Genomic DNA, 16,345 nt, shown 5'->3' with positions numbered 1-16,345 from the left:
CCACCTAAGAAGCAGGCAGTATTATACGAGAAAAACTACTCCATCACAGCCCTCGGAAGACTCAGCGACTCTCGGTCAGCACGGGAAAGCCACGGACTACAATTCCCACAAGCCCTTGCGATCCCACCCCGCCCGGGCAGCTTCAAAGCAAGGGGAAAGACTGGGGGTTGTCGGGCGCACTCCTTGTTGCGTCATTAGCGTGCGACTCCACAAAACAAAACAGGTCTGGGCTACAGAAGTATGGCAGCTGCTGAGGCGCCGGTCGTACCGTCGTCATCCTTGAAACCAGACACAGCCCCAGCCCCCGAAAGTGCAGGAATGGCTGCAGCCACGGCCGCCACATCCTCAGCGATGGCTGCAGTCGCGGCGGTTGCGGCCAGGACCGGATCCGAAGGCAGGGTCTCCAAGCCCGCGTTGGCTACTAAGCTGCTGTCCCTGAGCGGCGTGTTCGCCGTGCACAAGCCCAAAGGGCCCACTTCAGCCGAGCTGCTGAATCGGCTGAAGGAGAAGCTGCTGGCAGGTACTGCAGCCGGGTGGGGACCAGGCCGAGGCGAGGCGGTCGCCGTGAGAGCGGAAGCCGCACAGAGCACACGGGGCTTTTCGCGCTCTCGTGGCTCAAGAGATAAGAGGAAGGGAAAGGGAGAACGGCCACAGTGTAAGCTCTGGACAGAAATCTGGGGCATCTCCGGCTTGGACTTGTCCTGATGTGAACTCCTGTAGCCTAGTTGGCAGTTGTCGTTCTCAAGGGAAAAAAAAAACAAAAACAAAAAGCAAAACCCACACATCCACAAATAAACCTCTGCTCTTGGGCCTGCAGACGAGTTTTCTACAATCTGATCGCTCAGAAGCCTTTTGTTTGGCTCACGTAGATGAACTCTACCCGACGGAATCACTGGCTCTCTACACCCCAAAGTTGCATTCTTAAAAATATGTTGGAAATGCGGATGTTACTTAGTTAACCAAGACTCAATGCAGTGGTTTTCATATAGTGGGCATAAGAATTATTTAAAGTCCCTTGTACAAATGCAGATTCCTAATCCTTGCCCCCCTCAGAGACTGTGGCTGAGGATATGGGTATTTTTAGGAAACTGCATTTTTAAACTGTTGCTCCGGGTGATTCTGGTGTAAGTAGTCAATGGACCACATTTTGACGAACACTAAATATAACTCGGCCACTTCTAAGAGCATTCTTTTCGTTTGTTTGTTTGTTTCCTCATATACACTGGGAGAATATTAGAAAAGCCTGAAGGATCTCTTAGTTCATCAGTCCAGTAGATCATTTCAGACAATGGAATCAAGGAACCTTGGATTTTTTTGGACTCTTGCAATAAGCCAGACCTGTGCTAGCCTATGGAGAGGTGAGGGTGAAAGACACTGTGTCTTGCTAAGCTCATAGCAGTAATTTCTGCAAACTTTGGTGATAAAACAAACTATTTAACTGGGTTTTCAAGGCCGTCCAGAGTTTGCCCCTGGCTTATTTTTCCATGAAATCAGTACAGGAAATTTCTTCTTTGTTTAGTGTCCCCTGGCAAATGTTACCGCATCCCCCGCCCTTTTTACTGCAAAAGCAAATATTCTGGTAGGAATTTGTTAATTAAAACTGACACAATACAGATTCAAATGTTTATTGGCAAAGGTACATTCCTGAAGATGTTTAATACCTGTGTTATATCTGCTTATTCTTTTGTTATACTTTCATTATACTTTGTTACCTGTAAGGATGGGTCATATACGGGATGCTGAAGGAAGGAATTACATCAAGGACAAGCTTTGTGGTGTCATGATGGAGTTGTTTCCTTCATAGAATTGCTTTCATTTGGCCTGATTTGTTAGCTACGCTAAGGCTTTTTTTTTTTTTTTTTTTGCGGTACGCGGGCCTCTCACTGTTGTGGCCTCTCCCGTTGCGGAGCCTGTGCTCCCGACGCGCAGGCCCAGCGGCCATGACTCACGGGCCCAGCCCCTCCGCGGCATGTGGGATCCTCCCGGACCCAGGCACAAACCCGCGTCCCCCGCATCAGCAGACGGACTCTCAACCACTGCGCCACCAGGGAAGCCCGCTAAGGCTTTTTTGATCCTCAAGGTAATGATTATCATTCAGACAAGTTTCTGATAGGATTGAAGCCATATCCTGGCCTTCTGGTTAATCTGCCTATCAAGAACTGAAATTCCTCTTGAAACTTAGTTAAAATTGATTGTTTCAAGGCTGTTGCTGGACCATCTTCTGGAAGCCACTCACTCAGAAGTAGACATTCTCATTACTCTCCATTTCTATATTGCTTGTGATTGGCCTAGTCTATATTTATGTTAGACAGACCAGGGCTTCCCAAATGCCATTCTAACTGGCTGTCAGAATTGTCTGGGAAGGTTCCCTTAAAGATACAGATTCCAGGACTTCCCTGGTGGCTCAGTGGTTGAGAGTCCGCCTGCCGATGCAGGGGACACGGGTTCGTGCCCCGGTCCGGGAAGATCCCACATGCCGCGGAGCGGCTGGGCCCGTGAGCCATGGCCGCTGAGCCTGCGCATCCGGAGCCTGTGCTCCGCAATGGAGAGGCCACAGCAGTGAGAGGCCCGCGTATTGCAAAAAAAAAAAAAAAAAGATACAGATTCCAGGGCAAGACATTCTAATGCCAGCCAGGTTTGACAACCACTGATTTAGGCCACAGTCAGTTGTCATGCTCTCTACTAACATCCCTTGCCTTTCCTTACATTGATTCATGTCGTACTAAAATCTCTGCTCTTCCATCTTTTTGAATCCTTCAAGGACTAAAACATATCAGAATTTTATAGCTAGAAAAGATCTTAATAAATATTCATCCATGAGTGGTACCAGTGGGGTGAACCAAATTCCAATATAGTAGAGACAGTGTGTCTTCAGACTTGAAAGAGGTAAATTTGGACACAAAGGGCAGACAGTAAATTTTAGGGCCTCCACACTCCAAGGACCGTCAAGTTAAAAATACAAAGAGTTCCCCAAAATATTTCTGTGAATACAGTACAAGAGATCCATAATGGGTTGCAAGTGAAAGTGCAGGGTTTGAAGCCTAGGCCTGGCCTTACAGATTTATGTTAAAGCATATGGTCATGTCCTTGCAAGCAGGGTGATGTTGTAATCAGAGAGGGACAATAGGACTGTGTTCCAGACTGAGTTCTGACTCAGTAAGGTGGTAATGACAACCCAACTTATCCTTTGGGCCATTTAACCTGGCTTCTTCACTGTTGCTCTGCCTTCCCTCCTTTCCTGTCTCTGTCCTCTCTTTTCATTTTCTTTTACTCAATTTCCATCTTCTCTGTGTCAGTGGTAAAAAGGAAGGTTTGATGGGTTTGGAGGGGTACAGATCAATAGAGCTCTTCCTGCTGTTCTCGCCTTTCTCATTTGAAGCCTAGTAGCCAATATTCTCTCAATATAATATTATATGCCATGATGCTGAAGATGATGATAATAACAGCATATTGTTATAGTGCTTTGAGTTTCCAAAGCACATTCAGATAGCATTATTTCATTTTATTTTTTACAATAGGAATATGAGATAGGCCAGGTTGGCTTTTTTTTTTCATTCTTTTTTAATATCTAAATGCTTTGGAGTATAAGTGGCAACTTAAACTGTTACCCTCTTCCCACATAACCTTTTGTTGAGATTAGCTTCTTTAGGGAATTGAGAGTTTTGATTAGGAGAGGGGGACAGACCTACAGATAGTTTGGGAACTTAGTGTTCTCAGAAGTGACCCTGTATGAGATGTACTCCCAACATTTAGGTAGCTGGAGAGACCAGCAAAGAACACCAGGGAACAAAAGAGATTTTAGAAATGAAATTGAGGACTTTAAAAACTAGCTGCCTATGTAAAAACTAACTTCTTTTCATCATTCTCTATCTAGCAGCCCACTACTACCAGGAATTCACTAGATCTTTGTGGGTTCGTGTGGATATTTACCCACTTAAAAAAAATTTTTTTTTCCTTGGAAAATGAATTCTAGTTTCTAGACAACTAATTTGGGAATACTATTTCTTTGTAATTTAGGGAGCGTCTGTACATTTTAAAGTCTTTTCTTTGTTAGTAATATCGTCATAATCTTAATATGTTAAGTTTGTACAGTACTTTTCATTTGTTTTGAGTACTCCATCCACACTGCCTCATCCCATATTTATGGAGATTCTACTTCATTTGTCTCAGTAATTACCTTTTTTTCATCCCAATTACTCTTATAGAAGCTGGAATGCCTTCTCCAGAATGGACCAAGAGGAAAAAGCAGACTTTGAAAATTGGGCACGGAGGGACACTAGACAGTGCAGCCCGAGGAGTCCTGGGTAAGAGATATGAACAGAAGTTTGATGTAACTGCCACTTACACCAGAAAGAAATATTGATTAAGAACAGATAAAATTAACCAAGGCCATGCCATTTTCAGTCTACTTTGGAATATTTCAGATCTACTGGATTTATAGTGCCATCTTCTCAAGAAGCCCTTGTATCATTTGGCACAAGGTATAGAAGGCTGTTAGAAATAGCCACTTTTATGTCTGGATGGACTTTGAGAAAGGGTTTGTATCTGTGCAGAAAAGAGTTAACACAGCAGGCCTGAAATCACTATCTTTAGAAAGGCCTGCTTGCATCTGAGGACTTGGATTTGGTGGTGTTCCCACCCTTCCCCATCCGATAAGGATGAGTTTACTGTGCCTTGACTGTTAGTGTGAACAGTGTGGTTTATGCTAAATGCCTGCTTTCTATCTTGGAATCTGGGATTTTGTCCCACCATGCAGGCAGAGGGTGCCTGGGTGACCATTCCTCTCATCCCCTCCAATAAAAACTATGGGTGCTGAGTTTCTAATGGGCTCCCTTGAGCAGGAACATTGTACACATGTTATTCCTTGTTGGATTGTTGGAGGAAGGAATGTGCTCAAGTGTCCCCCCCTCATAAGAGGGAGAGAGAATAAGGAACCTGAGCATGGATTTTCTCCAGTGTCTTTACCCTTAGGATACAGCTGTGTAACCTTAGGATGTCACTGTAGGTAAATCTTAGCCATGGATGAATCTTCCAGGGTGGGATAGTCTTGGGGACTCCTGACAAGGTATATGGCTCTTTGTTCTGCCTATATTGAATCTAACTCTGACATTAGCTCTCTTGAGAAGGCGAACCTTATAGTTCTTCAGAGGAAGTCACTTTGTCTTGGGGACATTAGTTGAATGTCTTATTGCATGTGGAGGAAAACTGATAGAATTGATTGAGGGGAGAAGAGTCATTTATCCTGTTTTCTTCCATCTTTTTTTTTTTGGCATCTAGTAGAGGTTCTGAAGTCTATCTTTATAGACTGCTAAAGTGTGTATCCACAGGACAGGGTATGTTCTTAGAAACTTTTTTGTAACTGTATCCACAGTCACAGAAATACATATGTTGGGATTCTCCCTATCTCCCCCTTCCCCACATACTAGAAAAAAACTTTTATGGAACAATACTTACCTTTTTACATGCCCTGGTGTTTTATATTTTATTGTATTCCATTTTTTTTAATGTTGATCATAATCCAGTAAATTGATTTCATGCTGCCCTAATGGATTGTGACTCATGCTTTAAAAAATACTGTACCACATGATCCAATCCATTTTATTAGAGCTAAAATTAGATACAAATAAAAACAAACCTGATCTAAGCTAGCCAAAGGAAATGAATACTTACCTAGAAGAAAAGGATAAAACTGGTGAAAAAAATTGTATTTTTCAAGAAAATTAGAAGCAGTTTATGATTTTGCATTTTCTGAAATTATAGATTGTATTTGATGCATGTTGACAAAAACATCTTTACCTGAGGTTGAAATAGAAAAAAAACACATGGAAATTCACTTTCCTGAATTAGAGCACTTGAATAGGCAAATTCTGACACCTTAATTACTGTTTCTTACCATAACTAATAATAATCATTTATTGAGCACTTATTGTATGTGAGGTCTGTCCCATAGTTAGTGGCAAGGTCAGGAGCTGAACCTGGACCTGCTCAGTTTTAAAGTCTCTGTCCTAACCTGGGATGGCAAATACCTGGCACTCCTGGCTTCGTTCCCTGCTCCCCATGTCCATAGCAGAAATTGCCAGTCAATCACAGCATTCTTTGCCATTGGTTCTAGAAGTGGCTTCAGGATTCTTATCAGTTCAGCTCTTCTAGAGTTGAAGCCTATTTATTATAATCTTCTGTTTTCTAAGGCACAGCACCATAAATCCAAGAAGAAAGAGGACAAAATGTGCTGCTGTGATAGGCAGAATAATGGCCCCCCTAAAGATGTCCATGTCCTAATCTCCAGAACCTATGAGTATGTTAGGTTACGTAACGAGGGGACATTAAAGTTGCACATGGAATTAATATTGTTCATTAGTTGACTTTAAGAGATACCCTGGAATATCCTGGTGGATCCAGCGTAATCAGAAGGGTCTTTAAAAGTGGAAGAGGAGGCAGAGGAATGTCCAAAAATATGTGGCGATGGAAGCAAAGTTTGTAGTGAAGAGATTGCTGGCCTTGATGGGGAAGGGGGTCATGAACCAAGGAAGATGAACAGCTTCTAGAAGCTGGAAAAGGCAAGAAAACTCCTCTAAGAAGGCTCCAGACAAAGATTCTCCCCTAGGGCCTCCAGAAAAGAATGCAGTTGTGCTGACACCTTGATTTTTACCGTAGTAAAACCCACCTCAGACTCCTGACCTCTAGAACTGTAGGATGATAAGTTTGTTTTGTTTTAAACCACTATGTTGGTAATTTATTACAGCAGCAATAGGAAAGTAATATACCCATCTATTATAAATCGCTTAAAATGGAAACTGAGTATTTTTGTTTTTTTGGGTTTTTTTTTTGCGGTACGCGGGCCTCTCACCGCTGTGGCCTCTCCCATCGTGGAGCACAGGCTCCGGACGCGCAGGCTCAGCGGCCATGGCTCACGGGCCCAGCCGCTCCGCGGCATGTGGGATCTTCCCGGACCGGGGCATGAACCGGTGTCCCCTGCATCGGCAGGCGGACTCTCAACCACTGCGCCACCAGGGAAGCCCGGAAACCGAGTTTTTATACACCATTTTAGAAGTATTTTTTAACTTTAGAGGTTAGAAAATTACAGTGAAAAAATTTAGAAAATACAAAAAAAGTTGAAAATAAAACTTATACATTTTCTACCTTCCAGCAATAATCACTGTTAACATTTTTGTTTTATTTCTTCCTAGCTTTTTGTCTATGCAGAATTTTTAAGTTGAGCTGTTTTACTGTATGTATGTACGTTGTATCCTTTTTTTACTTAACATCATAACATAGTATTTTTCATGTTAATTAAAAATATTTGTAAACATGATTTTTTTCTTTTTTTAGACTTTATTGAGGAATAATTGACCAATATAATTGTGTCTGTTTAAAGTGTTGAAATCATATCAAGTATCTTCTCCAACCACAATGGTATGAAACTAGAAATCAATTACAGGAGGCAAACGATATTAAATAACACACTTCTGAATAATCAGTGGGTCAAGGAAGAGATCAAAGGGAAATAAAAAAATATCTTGAGACAAATGAAATGCAAATACAACATATTAAAACTTATGGGATGCAGCAAAAGCGGTTCTAAGAGGGAAATAAACATTATTTTTAATGGCAGTATCATGTGATATCATATTGATTTAACCATTTCCTTATTTGAGGTCATTGGAGGTTATTACCAGTTTTGTTAGTAGGACTGACTTTGTAAGGGTCATCTTTATGAATAAAACTTCCTCTTTGTTTTGGATTATTAAGATAGATTCCTGGAAGTGGAAAAATACTGGTCTTTTAAAGTGATTGCAAGGGTCTTGGAGAGTTAGATAAATGGCAGTAGAAACTTCCAACTGCAAAATGCTTTGGAATTACATGTGTAATAGACTTGCCGACCCTAAAGCGACTCTCATCATAAATAAGTTCAGTGATTTGAGAATAGAGTATTAGGACATTTGTATAGGTTTGGAGATAGTGGCTTTATTTTTTTATAGAGAAACATCTGAGCACAGAAAATTTGGGAGATAGAGTAGTAATTGTGAGACAGTACTTGGAAAATCCTGGTTTTCATTCATTCTTCTAATTCTGCACACTTTTTCAAACTGTTATGTATTTGCTTATGCTTTTCCTCACAGATAAACTGCTCATCTCTGTCTTCTTTAGTTGTAGAAATCCTACTAACCTTTCCTGATTTGGTTAAAATGCTGTCTCCTACATGTAAAGACTGCCCACTTGCTTTTTTATATTGCCAATGTAAAACTTCACTGTATTCTTTGTTTTTGTTAACTCACTGAGGGCTAAAACCAGGTCTTATTTATTTCTGTACCTATACAATAAAATTTTGAATGGTTGAGTGGGAAAAAGCTGAATAAAAATTCTGTCCCATAAACTGTCCCTTGAATGAAAAGCTGCTGGTTGGCTAGTTCTCAACTCCAGTTAATTTTTCTATATACCACTTCTGTATTAGTCTTCCTAAAATTCTGCTTTCACTAATCACCTAACTTCAATGGGCCTTGGTCTTCTTGGATATAAAATGAGAGCGTTAAGCTGGGTAACTCTAAGATGCCTTCTTGTTTCATTCTGGATCACTGAACTAGCAGAGAAATCATCATCAGTCTAGCATTTAAACCATGATAGAATCAAACACATCAGCCTGCTCTTAAGACGCCCTGCACTCTGGTTGAGAAACCCACTGTGCTCATCCTTGTATCTGAGAATTTGTCAGTTTGTTCCTTCTTTAGAACATGCTTCTCTCTTGTCTGCATCTTCAAATCCTGTACATCCTTTAAGACCTAACTCACACTAAGTGCTTGAATGAAGCATTCTCTGGCCTCTAGCCATTTAGAGTGCTTGCTCCTTTGACCTCCTACAGCAGTTATTCTCTCTGTGTTCATTTTGACACAATCATATACTGTTGTATTGTTATTTAGAGTTATTCACTCATTAATTAAGGCAACATTTTTTTTTGAGCACTTGCAGTTTCCCTTATCTGTATTGTATTTTTCCCATGAGATTATAAGCTCTTTCAAAGTCAGGAAATGTGCTGTTCCATTAAAAGTGTTCTTCTTGGCATTGAGTGCATGGTAGCTCCTTGCAAAATATTGATTGGGGATTCTTGAATGGAATAAAATTGAATTGAATCTTTTATTATTGTACAAAGTTTTTGCCTCAGCAGCAGCTGCTAGTATTTGAAGAGTGCTATGTTCAACAGAGGATCCTTAAGGCAGACAGTTTTTATGTTGGTCCTTGAACCAATATGCCTGTCAGAGAAGCCGAGAGGGGTGGGGGTTTGGGATGGACTTTATGAAGGAGTTGGGATGTGAGCTGTGTTTCAAAGGATGGACTTTGAATACTTTACTAAGGAGTTGGTACTGTAGGCATTGGGACCCTATTGAGGATTGTTTGGGGGCTTTGTGCAGTATAGGTTTTCAGAAATGGTATGAATTGAAAGAGGAAGGGATACGATGTAGAATAGCTAGGTTTACAGTATACAGGCTGATTTAGGCTGGTGGCAGTGGGAAGAATGCCTAGATGAGTAAGGTGGCAGGGGGGATGAGAGGAAGGGGGTCTGCTGTTAGTCTGGTTTGAACTTTAACTCCACCATTTACTAGTTGGGAGATGCTGGGCAAAGTTCTTAGCCTCTCTATGCCTCAGTTTCCTCACCTATCAAATAGGGATAATTGTATTATCTTTCAGGGTTGTTATAAGGATTAAATGAGCAAATGAATGGAAAACATCTAGAGTAGAATTTGATTCATAGTAAACTCAGTGAATCTGCTATAAATATTCATGATAATTCTTTTAGCTTGCCAATCATTTCTCCTTGTTGCTTATAATTCTGAATTGTGGTGGTTATATTGTGTTCTTTTACAAAATTGTATCCATTAATGAGAAACACTTCAATTCTTAGAAAAATTTGCTTGCTATTAGGTGAAGAAATGATTATGTCCTCTCATCCTCGGCTGGTGAAATGTGTTGTCATAAGGATAATGTTTGAAATTGAGGAGACATGTGAGCCATTGTACTTTGTGTACGGCCTACACGGACATACACTCTCCAGGCTCTCATTTTACCCTGTATTCTTTTTTGTGTTGGGTTGATTTGTTGTTTCTATTTTCTTGATTGTATGCTGCTGGGCACTAATCATCTTTAAATGGTTCATTAGTTATGATGATGGCTTTTGCTTTGTTTAATAATGAACTCTATCAAATATTTTATCATACCAAGATTAATTGTACCATGTATCTTCACTGATGCCCATATAAAATTCCAGTGAGTCCTTTGAGGTTTTTCCAAAACTTTTTGTTATCCAATTGTCTGGAATGATGTTTCTATTATGCTTCACACTTCCGAAAAGGAAAAAAAGGTCTCCCACCTGCACTCCAGAATTTCTTACTTGCAGGACAAGTTCAACCGATTGGAGTAATAGGAGCCCTCACATTATGCTAAATAAATGGTTTTCCAACTTTACATTACATATGCCAGGAAATTATGACCAATGTATGTCATAAAACATTTTTAAAACCTAGTTTTCACAATAGAGTGTCATGATATTTCTTTCTTTGATTTGTAGTGGTTGGAATTGGAAGGGGAACAAAACTGTTGACCAGTATGTTGTCAGGGTCCAAGGTAAGAATACTGCAATGGTTCTGTTTTTCTTCAATGTTTTCTTAATGACCTATGTGTTGGATTTTATCAATTAAAAAATAAGCTGTATAAATTGCATGAATGGGTGTCAACACTGAGTATTAATCACAATGTCTATAATCATGATATCTGAGATTCAAAATATTGAGACTATAAATTCGTGATTTAAAAACAAATTTGACTCATAGAAGCAAAACTTTTGTGATGCCCATAATTTAAATATATATGTATTTAGGTTCTTTTGGGTTTTTTTGTTTTGTATAATCATATTTCTTAACTGAAAGGGAACTTACAGATCATAAATTCTACCAGAAGACTATTTTAAACCTTGGAATTTTTGTAGAAGCAATACCATTTTGTAAACCATGCAATTTCCAACAAAAGATACGCTTTGTTCAATGGTTATAAAATGTTTACTAAATAAAAGAATGGGGCCTCTTTAAGATGATGTTACATCATTCCTTGACTAAATCTGAAAGCATCTTTTGAGGTATTTGCTAGGAGAGGGAGGAGGGGTTAGGCAGAGGCAGGAGAGGCTCTAAACCTGTTGAGTGAGAACCCTCATCGAAATAGCAGGGGAGCCCTAAGACAAGTCTAGATGTCAGTGTTTGACCTCTCCGGGCCTCTCAATTTTTCCTTAGGAAAAATGGTTTTGATTCTCTCAAGGGCTTCTCTAGCTTTAAAAGAGATAATAATATCTGTATTCTAATTAGCAACTAGTTGCTGGTTATGATAGTTGGGGCTAGGGGCCAGTGAAAATGCCTGTGGAAGGAAGATTAATATGCCACTAGTTAGGGAAGAATTTCAGCAATTTCCGGGACTAAACTTTTTATTTGTTTTAAAACCCTTGCTCCAAGCAGGATATAAATAGTTTGGATAAAGTGGTTTTGTCTAAATTGTTTCTTAAAAAGAAAAAAAATGTGGTCAAAGACCATTTAAAAAACCTCCCATTTCATTGCAGACTGATTGATGACTTTTATAAAATACAGTTAAAATGTTATGGCAATGTCAAATTGCTAAAGAAGCTTCTAAGCACCTTCATTTTCTGAACTTATCTCATGGTGGATACTGGCCCTTGGGCCATACTCTGAGTGCCAGGGCTCTAAGTAAGCTTTTCTTAAAATAAAAAGCCCTGGAGAGCCTGTTGCCTTTGACATCCCATTTTAGTTATTAACTGGCATAAAAACCTGTGTCTTTCAGTTGGGAAGGATCTTAATACCTTAGATAAATGGAAAAATTTCCATGCAGCTTGCTCTGCAGTCTTCAAAATATTGGTGTTGAAAAATCACAGAGTATAAAAATTGTGTTAGAGTGGAGGAGTTTGACAGTTTTACAGTAAATTTGAACATTGCACTTAAATACTGACCCATGGAGTTTAGAATCTGTTTCTGTTACAGGATTTGCCAGTTGCTTGATATATGTTTCTTAATTCTAAAATACAAACAATGGTTACCTTGATACAGGATTATGTATGATTTTATTTTCTTTTTTCACATGATTTGGTATTCTCCAAAATCTTTACAATGAAAAGTCACTTTTATAATAATAGCAAAAAGATATATTTACATTAAGGAATGTGTTTGTTTTCTTTTTCCCTCCAAGATAAAATACATGAAGTTCACTGGAATATTCATTATCCAGCCCTCCCCTCCAAAACCACAAGTACATGTAACACACTATATGTTGTTGAAAGGTTTTACATGTAAATTCCAGGCATATTTCCAGAAATATGATGACTGGAAATATAAATACATCATTGGCTCTGGCTTAAGTTTATTTATCACAAACCATTTTGGTATTCAGTTAGGAAAGCTGAATGTCATACAGTGAAATCACCGATCCTCAGATGACTGTAAAGTAAATAGAAAATCCCAGGTGCATCTTATTATAGAGACCTAGTTCTTGGGTATTTCATGTTTCAAAAATAAGCGTTATTGGGCTTCCCTGGTGGTGCAGTGGTTGAGAGTCCGCCTGCCGATGCAGGGGACACGGGTTTGTGCCCCTGTCCGGGAGGATCCCACATGCCGTGGAGCGGCTGGGCCTGTGAGCCATGGCCGCTGGGCCTGCGCGTCCGGAGCCTGTGCTTCGCAACGGGAGAGGCCGCAACAGTGGGAGGCCCGCGTACCGCAAAAAAAATAAATAAATAAAAAATAAGCGTTATTATCTTGTTAGCTATTTGTGTTTCTTATACTTTTAATTTTAGATTATGTACTTGTTGAAAAAATTAAATCTTTTAAATTTTACCCTTAAGTATGTTGGACATTATACTTTTATCAAAAGTAGTTAAAAGCTGTTAATGAATTTTTTAAAATTAATTAATTTATTTATTTTTGGCTGTGTTGGGTCTTCGTTGCTGCGCGCGGGCTTTCTCTAGTTGCGGCGAGCGGGGCCTATTCTTCCTTGCGGTGCACGGGCTTCTCATTGTGGTGGCTTCTCTTGTTGCGGAGCACAGGCTCTAGGCGCACGGGCTTCAGTAGTTACAGCACATGGGCTCAGTAGTTGTGGCTCACGATCTCTAGAGTGCAGGCTCAGTAGTTGTGGCACACGGGCTGAGTTACTCCGCATGTGGGATCTTCCCAGACCAGGGATCGAACCCGTGTCCCCTGCATTGGCTGGCCAATTTCCAACCACTGCACCACCAGGGAAGCCCTGTTAATGAATTTTTTAAAATAGATTTTGTTTTTAGCACTGGCTGGAATCTTGGAGATCTTCTTATGCAGTGACTTACAAAAATTTTTTGACGAAGACCCATAATAAGAATTTCATTTTACACCATGACTCTATATATCCATTCATGTATAAGAACCAAACATTTTATCAAACAAATTTAACCCTATGTACAGTGTACTCTTGATATCTTTCTTTCATTTAAAAAATTATATGCAGCCTTCTAATGGGGCACAGACCTGCTGTTTGACCTCATGTTTACTTTTTCCACTTTTACAGATGAATTTTTATTTGCATCACAGTGCTACTGGAAAAATTAGACTTTTAGTATGTGTAGAGTGGGGTTACCTCAAGAGTAGAAATATTTAGTTCTAGGATGGCAGATATTCGCTGTTCATGTTATAGCCATATCGTAATACACCGTTGCCTCACCATCCAGTCCTAAGGATAGACATTGCTGATTGAATATGGCCTAACACTCTTTCCTGCTGAGCCAAGAAATATCCTTAGAATCCTGTTCAATGTAATAAAAACCAGTTCATACAACACTATCAATTAATGGGTGGAGTGCTGACCTTTACCTAAAATCTTTAGGCCATCAGATTAATTTGCCTCCATTTTGTGAAGACCGCAGATTATTTAGACCACCCCACTCCTTTCATGCATTCCTTTCCAGTCAGATTGGAGTAAGATTTAAGAAAAGAGCCCTTCCTTGTCTTCGTCATTAGCTTTCTCTCTTGTCATATGGTAAGCCTTGCTCTGCCAATGATCAGCTTTCTCTTGAGTCATTTTTTTCTCACTGCATTCTCTTTTGGGATTATGAATATAATATGTACATAAAGCATATAGGTTTTCTGTACAGTGCCTGTTATACAAAAGTTGCTCAATAAATACTGTTATTACTATTCTCAAGTGTTTCACTATCCCCAAATCTCTCTCTCCTGAGTTTCAGGCCTCTTGGGTCTCTCTGGCTACATGTTCCATAGACATTAATTTTATTCAAGCAATTTCTATTGGAAATCTTGAATACAGTTAATTTCATTGCTTTTATTTCTATCTGTGATTTTTGGTGGCCTAGGCAAAAATATGACATTCATTAGAAAGAGAAAGCATGCCAGTTTTTTAAGGAAGAGACTTTACTCTGGGCATTATAGTCAGAAAGAAATTTCTTACAGTAAGGGTTATTGAGTGACAGATAGTGGTTCTCAAAATAGTTTACAACAGGTGAAGAAGTGGATCTGCATGAAATATAACTTTGGTAAAAGGATTCTAAGGGGGTTAGGCTAATACATCCCTTTGACCTAACTTGATCTAATTATGGAATATAGATTACCTAGAAGAAGGCAATAGATGCATAGTCCCTTTACTCTCTTGCCTAAATTATACTTTATTTGAGCCAGTCATTCAGCAGAATCTGGATGGCAGATGTACTTTGAAGTAACAGACTTTGATGAGGTTTTGGAGTATTATCTTTATTAGCTTTCTATATTGCTGACTAAAAGTTGCTTACTTATATGTGCTTTTGAAACCAGTGAGCGATGGAAGGGTTGATGTTCTAATAGGAAATCATTGATGCCGGATAAAGACTCTTAACTAGCATTTTCCAGGTATATAAGGTATGTGTGTATATATATATGCAGAGATAAACCATAATAGTACCTGTAGGCAAAGCCAGCATTTCATCAGAAAGCAGCTTTGTATCCCCCTCCAGCCCTTGAACAAGTGTTATCATTGGGATATACAAACTTTTCCCCCGGGATATGTTCAGAGGGCAGTAATTTCCCCCAGGTATACAGCAGCATTTTTAGGTTAACCAGTCAATGTCAACTCTGAAGTGTGACTTGAATAATGTTCCTCTGAAACTTAGCAGCTCTCGGAGATTAGAGCATCTCTAATCTACTTTCTCCAGAGGTAGTCTAATTTGTACCTTTTCTTTACACTCTATTAATATTCATACATTTCATAAGTACTATATTGAAACTTTTGAAGGACTTACATTTATGAACTGTATAGAGCTATTGCTTTTTAATGAAGATATTCAAAACCACATGTTTTCAGTGTGGTAGCATAATAAGCTTATCATTAATAAACATAATTCTGCAAAGTTCTCCAGCTTAAATTGCTCAGTGTAACTACATATTCTTTTCAGTGGGAATTATATTCCTTGCATTTTTCTCACTACTTCATGTGAACCTCCAAATAAAATTTGAATTTGATCAAAAGAGAGGAATACAAAGAATATGTAGTATAAGCGTGGCCTGAGATGGGAAGGAGAACAATCCTCAGTTAACTCACTGATCTACTTCTTCATTTGTGAATAATGAGCAGTTCTGAGAAGTGACTTGTATCCTTTCAGAGAGCTTAAGAAGTAGCAATTTCTCTTTATTAAGAAACACGTATGTACATGACTTATGCTATACTAGTTTTGCCTTATTTTCTACATATTTAGCTTTTGTTTAAATGCATAAACAAGTTACTAAGATTACTCATGGTATTTCATGTAAGAAGTAATAAATTGATTAATTAAAAATTAATTTTACTTTTTTTTTTTTTTTTTTTTTTTTTTTTTTTTTTGCGGTAGGCGGGCCTCTCACTGTTGTGGCCTCTCCCCTTGCAGAGCACAGGCTCCGGACGCGCAGGCTCAGCAGCCATGGCTCACGGGCCTAGCCGCTCTGCGGCACGTGGGATCTTCCCAGACCGGGGCACGAACCCGTGTCCCCTGCATCGGCAGGCGGACTCTCAACCACTGCGCCACCAGGGAAGCCCAATTTTACTTTTAAGTATGGTAAAATCATTGAATCTTGAGATGACTAGGTAGAGGATTATTGTACCATTCTCTCTACTCATAGGTATATTTGAAAATTTTCCTTCAAAATCAAAACTGCCCAGTAGAAAACTGGTGTAAAAAAATTTTTTTTATAGTAACAGTATATTTATAAGCCATGATTATCAATAAAATCAGGCTTTCCCAGTCATGTTGGCTGGTGTGGGAAGTTTGTGAATGTTCGTCAATCTGTACAATACTTCCCACATATCAAAAACTAAC

The 16,345-nt window shown here is 39.4% G+C and overlaps 1 protein-coding gene across 1 annotated transcript in view; it reads left to right on the top strand.

Annotated features, from left to right (window-relative positions):
* The first annotated feature begins 211 nt into the window (after positions 1 to 211).
* Positions 212 to 16,345, top strand: part of TRUB1 (TruB pseudouridine synthase family member 1) — a 31,046-nt gene continuing 14,912 nt past the window's right edge. The window contains exons 1-3 of the mRNA XM_081221693.1: positions 212 to 520; positions 4,206 to 4,304; positions 10,559 to 10,614. Of these exons, the coding sequence (XP_081077819.1) occupies positions 241 to 520; positions 4,206 to 4,304; positions 10,559 to 10,614 (435 nt within the window). The 5' untranslated portion in view covers positions 212 to 240. The remainder of the gene's footprint in view (positions 521 to 4,205; positions 4,305 to 10,558; positions 10,615 to 16,345) is intronic.

The sequence above is a fragment of the Mesoplodon bidens genome (genome assembly GCF_964165515.1).
Source record: "Mesoplodon bidens genome assembly, chromosome: 1".
NCBI lineage: Eukaryota > Metazoa > Chordata > Mammalia > Artiodactyla > Ziphiidae > Mesoplodon > Mesoplodon bidens.
The sequence above is the reverse complement of the archived record's forward strand: the minus strand, read 5'-3'. Positions and strand labels throughout refer to the sequence as shown.